The 14,761-nt window shown below is 40.2% G+C and overlaps 1 protein-coding gene across 3 annotated transcripts in view; it reads right to left on the reverse strand.

The window, feature by feature from the left end:
* Positions 1 to 14,761, reverse strand: part of SYNE2 (spectrin repeat containing nuclear envelope protein 2) — a 171,932-nt gene that overhangs the window by 91,540 nt on the left and 65,631 nt on the right. For all 3 annotated transcript variants that reach the window (XM_056491990.1, XM_056491991.1, XM_056491989.1), the window contains exons 42-53: positions 14,153 to 14,462; positions 13,345 to 13,497; positions 12,167 to 12,520; positions 11,536 to 11,670; positions 10,433 to 10,594; positions 9,240 to 9,389; positions 6,386 to 6,541; positions 5,751 to 6,016; positions 2,568 to 4,653; positions 1,575 to 1,894; positions 754 to 898; positions 148 to 363 (exon numbers count right to left, since the gene is read on the reverse strand). In XM_056491990.1, the coding sequence (XP_056347965.1) occupies positions 148 to 363; positions 754 to 898; positions 1,575 to 1,894; positions 2,568 to 4,653; positions 5,751 to 6,016; positions 6,386 to 6,541; positions 9,240 to 9,389; positions 10,433 to 10,594; positions 11,536 to 11,670; positions 12,167 to 12,520; positions 13,345 to 13,497; positions 14,153 to 14,462 (4,453 nt within the window). The remainder of the gene's footprint in view (positions 1 to 147; positions 364 to 753; positions 899 to 1,574; positions 1,895 to 2,567; positions 4,654 to 5,750; positions 6,017 to 6,385; positions 6,542 to 9,239; positions 9,390 to 10,432; positions 10,595 to 11,535; positions 11,671 to 12,166; positions 12,521 to 13,344; positions 13,498 to 14,152; positions 14,463 to 14,761) is intronic.

Genomic DNA, 14,761 nt, shown 5'->3' on the forward strand with positions numbered 1-14,761 from the left:
CCCCATTATTTCTGGGTTCAAGAATGGTGGGGATAACTGAGCAACAGGTGGGAAATTATGCTCTGCTCTGATTTCAGCCCTTTGCAATCCCACATCACTCACAATCCCATCTCCACTCCCTAAACTTTGAGATGTCAAGCAACTCACCTCTTCACTGATGAATTTCCATTCCTGCTTTAGTTCTTCACAGGTAATTTCCAGCCCTTTGGCTGCCTCAAGCAGACCCAGCCAGTTTTCCCACAGCACTGTTACAATCCTGCCCAGGGCCCTGTCACTTCCTCTGCATAATCTCATCATCTCTCCAGAGATCTGCCTCAGTTTCACCAGATCCTCTTCAGCAGAGTCAATGCTGGAGACTAAAATCTTACAGGAAAAACAAACACATCAATAAATACAGTCAGGAGTACTAATGAAGTATTCAGTAACATGATGAGGATCCTCTAGGAAAATGGCAATCACTCCACTGAGCTGGTAAAATATGGTCATAATGAGAGTTCTGTTGGATATGACTGTGGAGAAAGATGGAGTAAATAAAATGTGTCTCACTTCTTCAGCAGTAACATATACTCATTTCACATAGTCTGTTATACCTGGTCTTTTAACAAGTACAGAAATATATTAATATATTCTGTGGTTTTATATATAGATAAATATAGGATAAAGAATTCCACTCCTTTCTACTATGTGTCACATGGTATGCAGAGCTGCATTAGTTCTGCATGAGCTTTTCAAGGTCTTCAGAATCTTTCTTACCTTGCTTTCTTCCAAATGCTCCAAAGCTTCTTTGTAAGACACTGGAATCTTAGACAAAGACTGTCTAAGCATCTTTTCCAGTTTCTTAAGATTATCACATACTTTATCTTTGGTTTCTGTGTAGCTTTTGTGTTTTTCAAAATACCTGCATGAAACAATGAATGGATCAAATAAATTTTGTGGTTGTTGTTCCTCTCTCCAACCATAATGCCCAACAGAATAAAAGTTTTTAAAAAACCTTTTGAACTATTAGTCCTGACTGTTTTGTAAGTTATTGCCAATTAGCATCTGGAAAACACTTCAGGTTTGATACCTGAGGTATTGATCACTGGATCATGATCAAGGAATTTAAAACTCCTATACTCATTCTCCCAAATCTTTTCTATACATGCATCTGAAGGCCCTCCAGATTCTTCTGTACTTGAAGGACAGAAACTACAGCCTGTGCCTTGTTTGGGCTAAACTTTCCCAGGCCATTAGAACAGCCTGGGAAGACATGAATTGGGGACCTTCTGAAAACTATTCTAACCTCCTCCAGATTCTGGCACCCTATGACCCTCACTCAAGCCCCACATTTTGGAATATACAAGAAATGACTGCACTGTAAATAGTAGCAGTTATTGGTTACAATATGGTTATTGTCTGGCAATTTTCCATCCTTAAAAATCACATCTGAGGACAACAGGAATGCTTATACCCTTCTTTGTGCTGGAATTTCTGAATTACCTAAAATTCTATCAGAGCAGAAACTACACTGGATTTCTTTTCAGACAAGTTTCTCACAATAAGGAACAAGATCTATGAAGATCTCTTACACCCACCTCTGTTCATCAGTTTCCTTTCTTTGAGCCTTCTTCCTTAATGCCAAACTCTTTTCCACCAGTTCTCTTAAAGCATTTTCCAGACATACTTTGTCTTCTGGCTTCACCAGGTTTTTCAGCTTGGAATGCAGGTTTTCTAACTCAGCCCTTGCAGAGTTGAACTCTTCCTCTTTCCAGTGTGGAGTCTGAGAGATCTCCACTGAGCTACAGAGCTCTGCTGCAGCCTGGGCTGGAGCTTCACAGTCCTCCAGGAGCCTGGCAGCCCTCTGAAGGGCTTTGGTGTAAAGCTCACCAGCCTCACATGCCTCCTCCAGGGCACTCTGAAAGCATTAAAAAGAAACAATAAAATAAGGCTGCTGTGTTCCTCTAGATCACCACATGGTCTTAAAATTTCACATTTGGCTGTCTTTGAGACCAGTGCTCCCTGAACTGGCTTGAGGAGGTGGAGGACATGTGGCAAACACATTTGCTACCTATGTAGTCTCAGGGCAATGCTGTAACCCATGTATTTATTGCCCTCAGGACAGGAATTATGTTCACCATTCCTGATCACACTGCTTTGACCTGTGCCTTAATCTTCTTAATCATTCCCAACCAGTAAAGCTTCTCTTTATGGTAGAAACTAGGTGCTCAGATTTTTTCATCATTGTCACTGTTGAAAATGTTGTCTATAATCACAAGATGACTGCACCCAGTCTCTCTTCAGCTGAGTATTTCAACACAGCCTTTTCCTTCCTCATCTTTACCATTTTTTCTTGTGCTAATCCCCACTGACTAATTATAACCAAACTGAACACAACTTTCTTTGTCTCCTTAGTTTCTGTCATGATTCCCATCCTGTCAAACAATGCAGAAATGATCACAGGCCAATTCAGCTGTTAGAATAAATGAGGATGTGAGTCATGAAAATAAAAGTGCCCCAGTCACAGACACCTAATCTAATTATTGGGGAAAGACGTATGTCAATACTTCACTTTCATTAAATATACTTACAACACGGGCAGCAATGTCTGCCTTCAGTTGTGCTTCATGGCCTTGCAGTGTCTCTATTTCTACAGCAGCAGATTTTTCTTCTTGTTTATCCATTATGCATTTAAGAGCAGAAAACTTTCCTTCCATCATGTTCTGAATTGCCTCCCATCGCAGCTTTTCATCCTGCATCGTATTTATGTCTATCACAAGTGGCTGCTGGAGTTCTAATTGAATATGCTTTATGATGTGGAATATATTTTCTACTTCATTCTGGCTACCTTCCTTGTTTACACTCTGTAGCCCAGAGATCAAGTTTTGAAGAAATTTCTTCAATTCTTCCACATTTTTCTCCAGGCTCTTTATTTCTTTCCTCTTAGATTCTTTGAGTGATGTATCAAAGACCTCATTTTTGTTTATTTGATTTGCTGCCTCCTGGGTTAAGTACAAGATTTGTTGAACTGCCTGCAATAGAATCTGTGCAGATATGACATTCTCAGCAGGAGAAGAGCTGGAGCTATCATTTAGGATATTAGCTTCTTTTCTTACAGTGGATGTCACAGTCTGGATTTCATTTAGCAATTCTTGAATCTTATCCCATTCCCTAACAATATTTTCCAAGTGCATTATTTTCCCTTTAATTTTACTTTTAATTTTAGAAAATTTAGTTTGCAATTCATCCAGCTGCTGTGAGTCCCATTTCAGACCTACACATTCAAATATTTCCTTGTACTTCATTACTCGTGACAAACTTGACTGAAAAGCGAACACTTTTTCTTTCAGTGCTTTGCATCTGTCCCTCAGTCCCTGCTTGTCACCTGCTAATTCATCACCTTTCAGGTTCATTTCACCATCCTGCAGGTCATCAAGATCCTTCTGCAATGAAGCTATTCCTTCAGCAAACTCTCTGGAGACAGCTGCCTTTTGTTCTACTTCATGAAGTTTACTTTGAATTTGCCTCTGTGTCTTCCTTGCTCTATTCATCAGACTTCTTAACTGATCAGTCAAGAACAGTTGTTCAGACAGGCTCAGCTGCCCAGCTGTGACCTGACTCTCTTTACAGTGGGATGAGATAAGCCCTTCTATTTCCTGGATGTCCTTTAGCATCTCCTTCAGGATGGCTTGTTGGCTGACCAGCTCTGAGCACGTGCTGCTTTGCTTTGGGTCAGGCCTGGCCACCAGCTCGGCTTTGCGAAGCTGAGAGTGAACTTTGTCTATTTCTGCAGTGAGCCTTTGCCTCTCCTCCAGCTGGAGCTCCAAGTGCTGCAGTCTCTGAGCAGATTTTAAAACAAGAGCCTTGTAGGAATTCTTCAATGTTTGTAAAAGGAAGGTGATATCAGAGACCTCCTCTGGCTCCAAGCTGGGAAGGATGTGCTGGAGCCCATAATCCAGGGATACAATCACAGGCTCTCTGTTTAGGATGTCTGTGTTCATAAGCTGACAATTTCTGATCTGTGATTTGACATCACTGGGGAAAAGTGCTGCTTTCTGATCAAGGTGGGACAGTGAATCTTTCACCCAGGAAATATTTTCTTTCAGCCTCTTCATCATTTCATGTTTCATGAGAGCAGGACCAGTGGTCTGAATATCCTCTGGAGGAGTTTGTTGTGCTGATAATGCTTCCAATTTGCCCTGCAAATCATGAATGGAGTTCTCCAAAGTAACTTTCTCTTGATCGCTCCAAATTCTTTTCATCTGCAGCTCAATCTTTCTTTTTAATAGAGAAAGACCATGTTTAATGTCCTGTAGCTCTGTGGTCCAAATTAGAGGGTCTTTGGCTTTTCCTGCAGCTGAGGAATGTAACTCTGCTTGCAAATACTGTTCTTGTATCAGCCTCTGAATATCCCGAGCTTTATTCATAAGCAGGTTAAATTCATCAATTTCTGCCACAACCTGATCATGTTTCTTTTGCACTGCTTGTTCCATGTGCTGCCACCAGTGCTCCAGCTGCCTCATTTGGCTCTCTGTCAACACCTTATCCATGCATGTCAAATGCTGAGATAAAACTTCTTGCTGACTTTGCAACTGGTTCAGGACATCTCTTTCTCTTCTTAAGGACTCTATGCATGCCTTGATTTTCTCCAGAAGAACTGTGTTGTTCATAGGACCCCTGCCAAAAACATAAGTGGTGTTTAAAAATAATGAATTCTCTTATAAATAGACTTTTTAAAAACTAATTTCACTGTCTGGAGCACAATTCACTAACTTTATTTCCTTAATCACATGCATCTCTCAATATTCTCTAGGAATTCCCTAACCACCTTTGCAGTACTGTTATTTCTTGCTCATCTGTAAAGCACTCACTATTCACAGATACCTCTGCAAAAAAGATATTTTCTACTGTATATTCTCTAAAATTCCAGTGTCTAGTAATATAGAATGTAGCCTTCATTTAAAAAATCTGCAACGTCTCTAAGTGAATTAAGTTATGTCATCTCTAAGTGAATTAACAATATTTTATAGCAATTTCTGGTTGACAATGAAGATAAAACTTAGTTATAAGAAAATTGCGAAATTTCCATTCTTGCAAGGTAAACTCTTCCAAATTAACCTACTCATCTCTGATTTCCAGGAGATGTTTTTAAATGCCTATCTAAAATATTTAGCAGATAGATTTTTATTAAATTTTTAAAATCTCTCTGCTATAAATTAACAAATTAATAAGTTTTAAATGTTTTCAAATTATTTTGGCACATTATCATGACAAACTAATTCTGTGTTTTGAAGACTAATTCACAAAACACAGTAAATATTTTTTCTGTGCTGGTTACCTCTGATTTCGTAACGTAGACTTACTCATTACCATTGAGTTTTTTCTATCAAGTAAGGTTAGTTTTCAGAATAAAGAAAGATTTCATTCAGAAAAAAAAAACCAAACCCTAGAATTAACAAAAGAAAAATAAGCTTTTCACATCTGCCAATTTTTAAAAAATTGTTTTAAGATGGATTTTTACAGGTTTTTAGCCTAGCAACTACTTCTTTGTTTTGTTTAAAGAATAAAGAGAGTAGATGTTGTTTAAGGACAGCAGAGTCACCAGAAATTCTTCTGCTTAACTTTGCTCACAGACTTACAAACCTCTAAGACTTCTCTTGAAGTGGATGTAACTCCATATTCATATCTGAGCATTACTGAAGCATGTCACAAAACTCAGTGTAGAACCATATTTGTTCTGCAGCCTCTTAACTAAACCCCTCCACTATACTTACATTTTTATGTTATCTTTTTCTGTTGACAAATTTTTCATGGAGGACTGTGCAGCAGAAAGACTTTTCTGGTATTCATTAATTAAACAGCACTGTTGCTGCTTCACTGCCTTAACAGCTTCCAGTTCCTGGAGCAGCCTGTCCCAGCAGGGCACCACAGGATGTGTGGTTTGCAGCTCTGCTCTGTTTGATCCTGTTCCATTGGGAATTGCTTCTTCACTATGGCACAGAGACTTTGCTTTCCACGTTTCCAGCTCAGTTTTTAAATTCTACAATCAAGCCCACCACAGAGAGAGAAAGGGATTAAAGGATGATCTTGAAGACTCTCAAGCCTTCAACACAAAATATGGTTAAATACTGATTCACCTACAAATGTTCTCCTGCTCATCCACAAGCAAAGGAGCACATTATGGAAGCAATCCCAGGTGTAACTATGACTGCACTCTGGAAGAGCAGTACAAACTATGGGATGTACATGGACCTGCATCAAGGCATGGTGTTTGCAGACAAACTAAATAGTTATACAGTTAAAACTCAGATAAGGCTATGGGCAACAATTGTGGTTTGCCCAAGTGAATCACAATTCTGCAAATGTATCACTACATTAAAAATGGGGAATGGCTTTGCAGTTTCCATACCTCCAGCTCTTTTAGTTGTTCATTTATAAGTACCATATCCAGCTCAGCCACTTGATTTTTCAGCTCATTGACCTTTTGTTCCTCTTCAAAATATTCACTGTTTACTTGCACTCTGGGAATTAGTTCCTTCTGGACAACCACTTCTGTGCCTGTGTCCTACAACACAAAACAAGATTATTTCTGAAGGGTCTAAACCAGTAAGTTTTCTGACTGTAGCACTTTCCTTCACATGTTTAAGCCATGCTGGGGTTGCTAAATCCTGCTGTGGTTACCCCACAGCCTCTGTGGGTCAGCCAGGACCCAGAAACTGGGAGCTCCAGCCCCTGCAGTCACCCCTTCCTGTAAGGTAGCTTTGAAATCTCTGCCCATCATTTCAAGTGAAACTCTGACATCCTCACCTTCAAACAACATCCTCCCTGCACTCACCTCTGCTACTGATGAATTGACAGGTCTATTTTGTCTTACATATTCATGGGACTTTATCCTCTCCTCACACCCACATTCCTTCTGCTCAGCACCTGCCCTGACAATGCTGCTGTGTCCTTCAGCAGGACACCTCTGCAGCTCTTCTTCACAGGGCAGCTCATGCATGAAGCAGCTTGGCTGTGACACAAAGCCATGGCTGCCACTGCCACAAGTGCTATCCAAAATCTGGGGTAAGGTGAGAGCAGCAGGGAGTCATGTCTCAATCAGGGTGGAGAGAGATTAGGAGGCTCTAGAGCCAGTCCCTGGCACTGCCTCTGATTCCCATGACAGAAGGACAAGTGACTTGGGCTGGGGCCAGGTTTAACATCACTTTCAGCCATTGCAGGCAGCATCATAAACAAAATGTCACAGGCTAGCTGGATCATGTGATGATTGCTTAAAAATCTTTCTGCATTTCCCTTTTCCCACTGCCTGTCTATATCTGATGATCTGTTCCATGTATAAAATTTGTATGAGTGAATGCATACAAACACTACAGTGTGAGCTTCTCCATGGTACTAACATCAAAAATCAGCAACAGTAAAAAAATTCTTGTCTGATTAACTTCATGTATTGCTACTTTAGACACTATTTTACTAGAAGCAGCCAGCTATCACTGTAAGCTGTCACTGTCATCTGTCCCTTAGTGGGTAATGAGCTACAAAAATCTACCTGCTTTCAAGTTTGGGAGACATACAGCACATAGTACACATCATCAGAGAATAGTTCTGTTTATTTGAACTCTAGGTTATTTTCAGTCAGAACTGAAGAGCCCACTCATGAAGTAGTCAGTTGGAGAACTTTTCAATTTCTCTGTGTACATATCCATAGCAGTTGAACCAATTCAGACATAAGATTTAATCTCAAGAGACATTGGAGTGCCCTAGAACTGAAGTAAGCATTAAAACTCAGCTAAGCTATCACACAGAAAGGAGGAAATCCACTTTACCAGACTGAAATATCAACACATCAAAAGACACAGAGAAGTGCCCTGACTTTTAGAAAAACCTTGCTGTTTACTTGTTTTGCTTGTTTGTGTGATGTTCTCATTGCACACTGTGGCATTGCCTCCATGGATACAGACAGGGGAGGCTGCACCTCAAATTCTGTCTCCAGTGTCAGGCCCCTCACTACATAAAAGACTTCTCTGGAGTGTGTCCAGAGAAGGGCAATGGAGCTGGGGAAGGGTCTAGGAGCACAAGGCTGGGGCTGCTTAGCCTGGAGAAAAGGAGATTCAGAGACCTTATCACTCTTTACAACTCCCTGACAGGAGGGTGTAGTCTCTTTTCCCAGGTAACAAGTGACAGGAGAGGATGAAATGGCCTCAAGCTCTGCCAGTGGAGGTTTAGACTGGATTTTAGGAAAGATTCCTTCACTGAAAGGGTGGTCAGGCCCTGGAACAGTCTGCTCAGGGCAATGATGGGTCACTACCCCTGGAGGGATTTAAAAAACACCTTGGTGACATGGTTTATGGGTGAGCTTGGTAGTGCTGGGTTAATGGTTGGACTTGATAATCTTAGAAATCTTTTTCTACCTAAATGATTCTGTGATGATTGCATTGCTCCTTAAATGCTTTGCAACAGTACCCAGCACAACCTTCATAATGTTTCCAGGAACTGAGGTTAGTATGACAAGTCTGGAGTTTACTGGATCTTCCCTCATACCCTTTTTGTAAATCAAAATAACACTGCTAGCTTCCAGTCAGCAGGGACTTCTTCAAAGTCCCAAGACCCTTGGGAGATTTTGTTGGGTTTCCAGTGAGAGCAGATGTGAAATCCCAGGTAAGACCTGCCCATGGACAGGCCAGCTGTGGAGCTGCCTACAGATTCACCATGAAGATCAGATATAGCCCTACCCCCAAATTAAGAATGTGGTGTCCAAAATCAGCAGTCACAGGGCATTTGTGATGTAACTCCTTTATTCTTAAAGAAGAGTAGACTAAGTAAAGTTATTTAGTAATGTAACTTTTTCTTAATTCAGCTTGAATCCCTTCTCCTTTGTCTACTTTATTTCAATTATTTTCTTATGCTGGATCACTCTTGGACTTCAGTTTTCTGATCTGCCTTCCTTATGATGGCAAACTAACATAATTGACTGTAATAACATGGAAAGAAGTTTGTATTGATTAACAGTTTAAAGAGGATGTCTAAATGTCATAAAGACTGATTATGATGGCCCTAAAAACCAGGGTGAACTCTTTTTTGAACAGATCCACTGAAAATTATGATGTGGCAAGGACTGTGGATGAAGTTCAAAACTATCATGGACATAAGTAAGAACTACACACAATAGTCTTGATTTTGATGTGAGTAATTGTCTCTTCTTTTAAAACAACTTCAGCTGAGGCCCCTGTGGAAACAAAAACTTGAAACAATAGACTGTGAGTTACCTCATGGGCAGGAACTGGGGGATTCAATCCCAAATCATCTTTCTCAGCTGCTACAGATTCCAGGACTTGACCTTTCTGGCACAGCTTCTGTTGAACCTGCTCCCCATCTTCTCCATATGATTGATTCTCAACATCACTAGGTTCCACCTTCTGGTGTAAGAAAAACAAAAGAAACCAGTAATCAAAAAGCTCTAATCAAACCTGCTGGGCAGTAATTACAGTGCTTGAGAAGAGAAAGCTATGAAGCCCATGATTATAGGTAGATGAGGAAAACCATAATTACACCTCACAATTTACTGTGAGCAAGGTTACAGCAAAGGAAACCACTTACAAGAAGCAGTGCTGTAATTTTGTTATAAATCTTTAGAATAAATTGCAAGTGTTCTGACCCATGCTGTTCATATTTCATCATTCTAAGTAGGGACCTTGAATTGTGTGCTCCTGGACACAGTCTTGAATGCATTTTTTAAAGGTTTAGCTTTTTTCTGAGGATTTGTACTTGTACTGTAGACAGAAAGTGTCTAGTTAGACACCCAGGCAGGATAGTCCCATGGGTAAGCTGGAGATTTGCTGGATGTAGGTTTCAGTATCTCACAGAATTTGCTAAAACTGAAATTCTGAGAAGAGTCTGGCTCTCTAATACCTCTCCTCTTCAGGGAGGGGATGGTAGCAATAAGAGCCCTGTCAGCCTTTTCATCTCCAATAGGAACTTGGCCTCTTCCCACTCATTATTGCTTCAGCTCCTAAACACTGCTCTGGGTGTCAAAATTTCCCTTGTACCAGGGTGCACCACACAGGGCACAGCATCTCAAATGCAGCCTCACACATACAAAGTAATTATGTAAATAAGAAATCTATATAAATGAAAGCCAGTCAAGCACAACAACAGAATTCAGGCAAAATGGTCAGGAGATTTCACAACACATCCAGGTGACTTGGAATGCAATATCCCTTGGAATGATCCTCAGCTAACCACTAAAGAAAGAAAACCTCCCTCTACACTAATTTTAAATGTCCAGGAAAGAATAAAGCAAGTTACCACAAACTAAGTATCACATTAGACAAAAGTAGCTCAGTGTAAACTTGAGGCTTTTCTTAGTCTTATTTCTTAGTAGTATCATCCCCACTGCAACTGAACTGGATACATACACCCTCAAATCCAACCCCTCTGGTGTAATCTCATGTACAGTTACCTGTGCTGGATGGGTTTTTTCACTAGACTCATCACCTTCAATACCAACACCATCCTGATGTCTTTCCAGTTCTGCTCCACCACCCAGAACTGCACTGTCCAGAATATCCTCCTGGAATTTGTCAGCTCTGTCCATATCTGGGTTCTCCTTATCAGCCTCCTCCTGATTTGAAAAATGCAAAGTGTTTATAATCAGCAAAAGTCACAGTACAAAATTTGCTAAGAAACTTCCCACTCCACAATCTGTCTACTCTATCTTCATTTTAGCTTAATGAATGAAGGAAAAAGCTGAGGCAACAAACCCAGAGAGCTGGAAGCCCCTGCTTAGATCAGTTTGCCATACTGGGATGTCACCCACTCTGAAACAGTTTCAGGACAGGATAAACAGAAATAAGTGCTCACATGATTTTTAATACAGTTATAAAAGTTTCTGATTAGACACATTTGGTAACTATTGATCTTGCACCTTCTCCAGAAATCCCAGTATTGACAGTTTCCACTGTGAAATTTTGATGGTCATCTTTCCCAGGTACTTCTATTACTCCATGGTCAGCTCCAAATCATTCCCTCAGCCTTGCACACATTTACATTTTTACAAGTCATTTAGAGCATCACTGTCCTGAGGTCCCATAAAAATCAGCAGCTCCATGTTAGTGACCTCTCATTACCTGCAGTGATGAAACCTCTTAAATTCCTCATCCCTGGGAGAGTTCAAAGCCAAGCTGGATGGGGCTTTGAGCAGCCTGGTCTAGTGGAAGGTGCCCCTGCCCATGGCAGGGGGTTGGAACTAGATGAACTTTAACATCCTTTCCAACTCAAACCATTTTGTGATGGATTTTATGAAATCACAGGCAGGTGGTGGATTTGGCATCATGGACAAAGTGGGTCCAAGCCCTGGGGGTTCACAGAAACCATCACTTTGATCTCTTGCACTCTTCACATGAGCAAGGCTGAGGGGATGATTTGGAGAAAACATAATTTACCATTCCTTTTATCAGATAAGGAAAACATGCCTAAATTTTAAGGAATTACATATGGATTTTTAATGAACACAGACACACAGACATATACTCTGACTCATATTAAAACACATTTGTCAGGTACCTGAACAGCCTGCCCCAATCTGTCCTTGCTGTGATGGATATCCTGTAATGGGCTGTCTGACAGCACACTGCTTTCCTCCAAAACTGGAGCATTGTGCCTCTCTTTCTCAGACATATTTCCATTTACATCTTGACCCTAAGAGAAACGATAGAAAAGAAAATCTGCTTGTGTTACCATAAACATCCTACTTTAACATTGAACCTCTGAATGGCAAAAATTATTCTCTCTGAAAACAAACAGGACAAACACTGTGCTGCAGTTCTAAACAGTTCTTACTGGTTTAAGAGAAGCTCTCAAAGCTCTTAGGCAGAGGCTTCTGCAACTTTCCCATATCTACAATTTCTCCCTGTTTCCTGACCAAGGATATTTGCTCTAGTAAGTGGCAAGAAGAAGTTACATGCATTTAAATGGAATTGTATTTCAAGGGAAAACTGCTGCTTTAAATATGTTATTGGCTTGTTACAGACTTGCTATAACAAGTTATGAGAGTTCTTTCCACTTCTTTGATTTACACACTTGTATTTACAGGAGGCCTAATTTCAGTGAAATTAAGGTTTCAATACCCAGAAGACATTTGAGATGTCTCTTTAGCCAGCTTTCCATTGTTGTTACTGTCAACAAATAAACTCACCTCACTCATTTCCAAAGCCTCATTCACCTCCACTGCTGTGGGGGTCTCCTCTGCAGAGATTTGAGTATCACAAGTGATCTGTGCCTCTCTCTTCAGCATTGTATCTGCCTTATCTTCCTTCTGTATTTCATTACCAAACTCATCTTTTAACTCAAGAGCTTCACTGAAAATGTTTTCCTTCTTTTGCTTGACATTTTCAAGTTTTTCTTCCAGATTTTTGTGTTCACTCTGAAGTGTTTCAATCTCATCCTTAATAAACTGCTCTGGTGAAGAAGTGTTTTGTTTAACAGTTTCTGCTAAAACCAAACTTTTCTTTACGGTGTCTTCACATCGGCTAAGAGGTCCCTGTTGTTCCTTTAAACACAAAGAAAACATTTTATTTGAAAAGTCACTCAATGCACCTCATGTTAAGATCTAAAGACAACCTCTAAAATCATAAATATTTGTTTTGAACAACAAACTGCATTGAAAGGTACATGCAGACCTATTTGCTGCAGAAAGTCAATTACTAAACCAATAATTTTTTCAGCCATTTTTATGCACAGAGAACACCTGAAGCTAAAAGCATTACTGTGATAAAACAATCCCACAGCACACTGTGGGAGTACATGGTGATCTTTCCAAGATCTGAACAGGTAATTCCCCCTTCGCCTCCTCTCCTATTCCTTTTTCCTTCTTAGAACTTCAGCAGGTTCTGAAGGACAGGGAATTGCAATGATCCATATCTGAGCTCTGATTTCAGCTTACAGCAGCTCTCTACACTCACAGATGCAAGACTGATTTCCATTCTGCCAAAAAGCAAAAGAATGTTTACTTATGCAAGAAATTGGCTCACTGAATTTTTAAAAAAAAATTCTACATACTGGCTAAATTAAAAACACTTACTAATACCAAATTTAATAATCTCTTTCCTCATTATGCCCTGAGAGGAAAATAACAAAAATCCTAACCAACCAAACTGAAGAATGCTGCATGCTTGAGCTAGGACAATTCTTCCTGAACCTTCAGTTCAGCCAATACTAAAGGTCCTCCCAGTTCATTAAGTTTATAACTATCTTGATAAAGGAACATTACATACTTTTTATTTTAGAAAGGTTTCATAGTTTTTCAGTTTGAGACCATAAACAGATCCCCCTTACAAATGTGATGGTCTCCATGGTGCAGAAACTGCAACATACCTCTGATTTCAACTGATTTTGCTCAGCTGGTGGTTGTTCCATTGCTGGACCATCACATTCAGCAAGCTTCTCAGAGACAGTTTGCAGCTCAGTGCCCAGGCCTGTCACCACATCCTGAACCTGCTGGTGCTCTTGAACAGGGCTTTCCAATGTCTGCATGAGAAACCAAGGAGTTTCTAGGATTAGTCCACCATTATCTCAATCATCCACAGACTGTTACAGATTTTCCAGGATCTCACCAGCACAACAAGCTTGTTTCCAAGTTTCTGGCTAACCACAGGTTAAACACAAAACCATCTTGCTCTCTTCCCAGCACATCATGGACTCCATCATGAACAAAATTTTTATAAATAGCAGGAAGCAGAAGGGTTGGCATTTTGTAGAAATGTACTTGTAAAAATGATGTTTTTTCTTAAAATGGATTAAATATTAGAATGCCACACAGGGTACAATGCAATTTACACTACATTGAGTGAAACTGAGAACAAGCAAGATGCTGAAAAGTAATCTTTCAGATGTTTTCCAAATCCATCCTTCCAAAAGGAAGAAAACCTAGAAGAAGGACGTAAGAGCAAATGCTTCATACTATAGCTTCCAAATCTGTTTATGCAGGTACAAAATGCTCTTCACATTTACTTTGGTCTCATTTGTTTCAGTATTCATCCCTCAGAGACAGAGAGGGAGATATCCCTGCCCTTTTTCAGAGGAACTTCCTTCACTCCCAGCTTTACCTATAACCTTCCCACCTGAATGACACCACAGCTGAACAGTGGGAACTGCACCCAACAGGAAGGAGAGAGGTCCTAACCTGGAGCTGGCTGAGCAGGTTTTCATGCTGGTGCTTTAATTCTGACCATTCTGCCTCTGTGAAGCAGGGATCAACAGTGTGGCCCTGTAGATGCTCTTCCTGGCTTTTCAATTTGCTAAACTGGGAAGTCAAGGCTTCTGTTTTCTGCAGGAGGTCAGCATAGTTTGCCAGCTGAGCTTGCCTCTCCTCCAAACCAGGCTGAAGGGCAAAAATCTCTTGTTGCTGTTTCTCCAGTTCCATTAGAGCCTGTTTCAGATCTTCTTTGCTTTGCTCATATTGCTCCCTGTTGCACTGAAGTTCTTCTTGAGGGCTAAGAAAAAAATACTGTGCTTAATAGTGTTAAAAAAACAAATATATTGATTACCTAGAAAATGTCAAAGTGTGAACAAGTCATCCATTAGAAAAAACTTCAGTGTACAGAATACTTTTTTTCTCCAGATTTTAAATTACTGATCAGAGTGGAATTTTCAAGGTGATGAATAACACTAAAGTCACTGCAGATGAACAGGACCTAAATGCAGGACAAATGACTAACCCTCTTAAACCTAAACCTATAAGCCCACAGTTTCTAGCACCTGAGATGTGATGCTCATGTTCTGTATTTTTCTG

The sequence above is a fragment of the Oenanthe melanoleuca genome, chromosome 5, assembly GCF_029582105.1.
Source record: "Oenanthe melanoleuca isolate GR-GAL-2019-014 chromosome 5, OMel1.0, whole genome shotgun sequence".
Lineage (NCBI taxonomy): Eukaryota > Metazoa > Chordata > Aves > Passeriformes > Muscicapidae > Oenanthe > Oenanthe melanoleuca.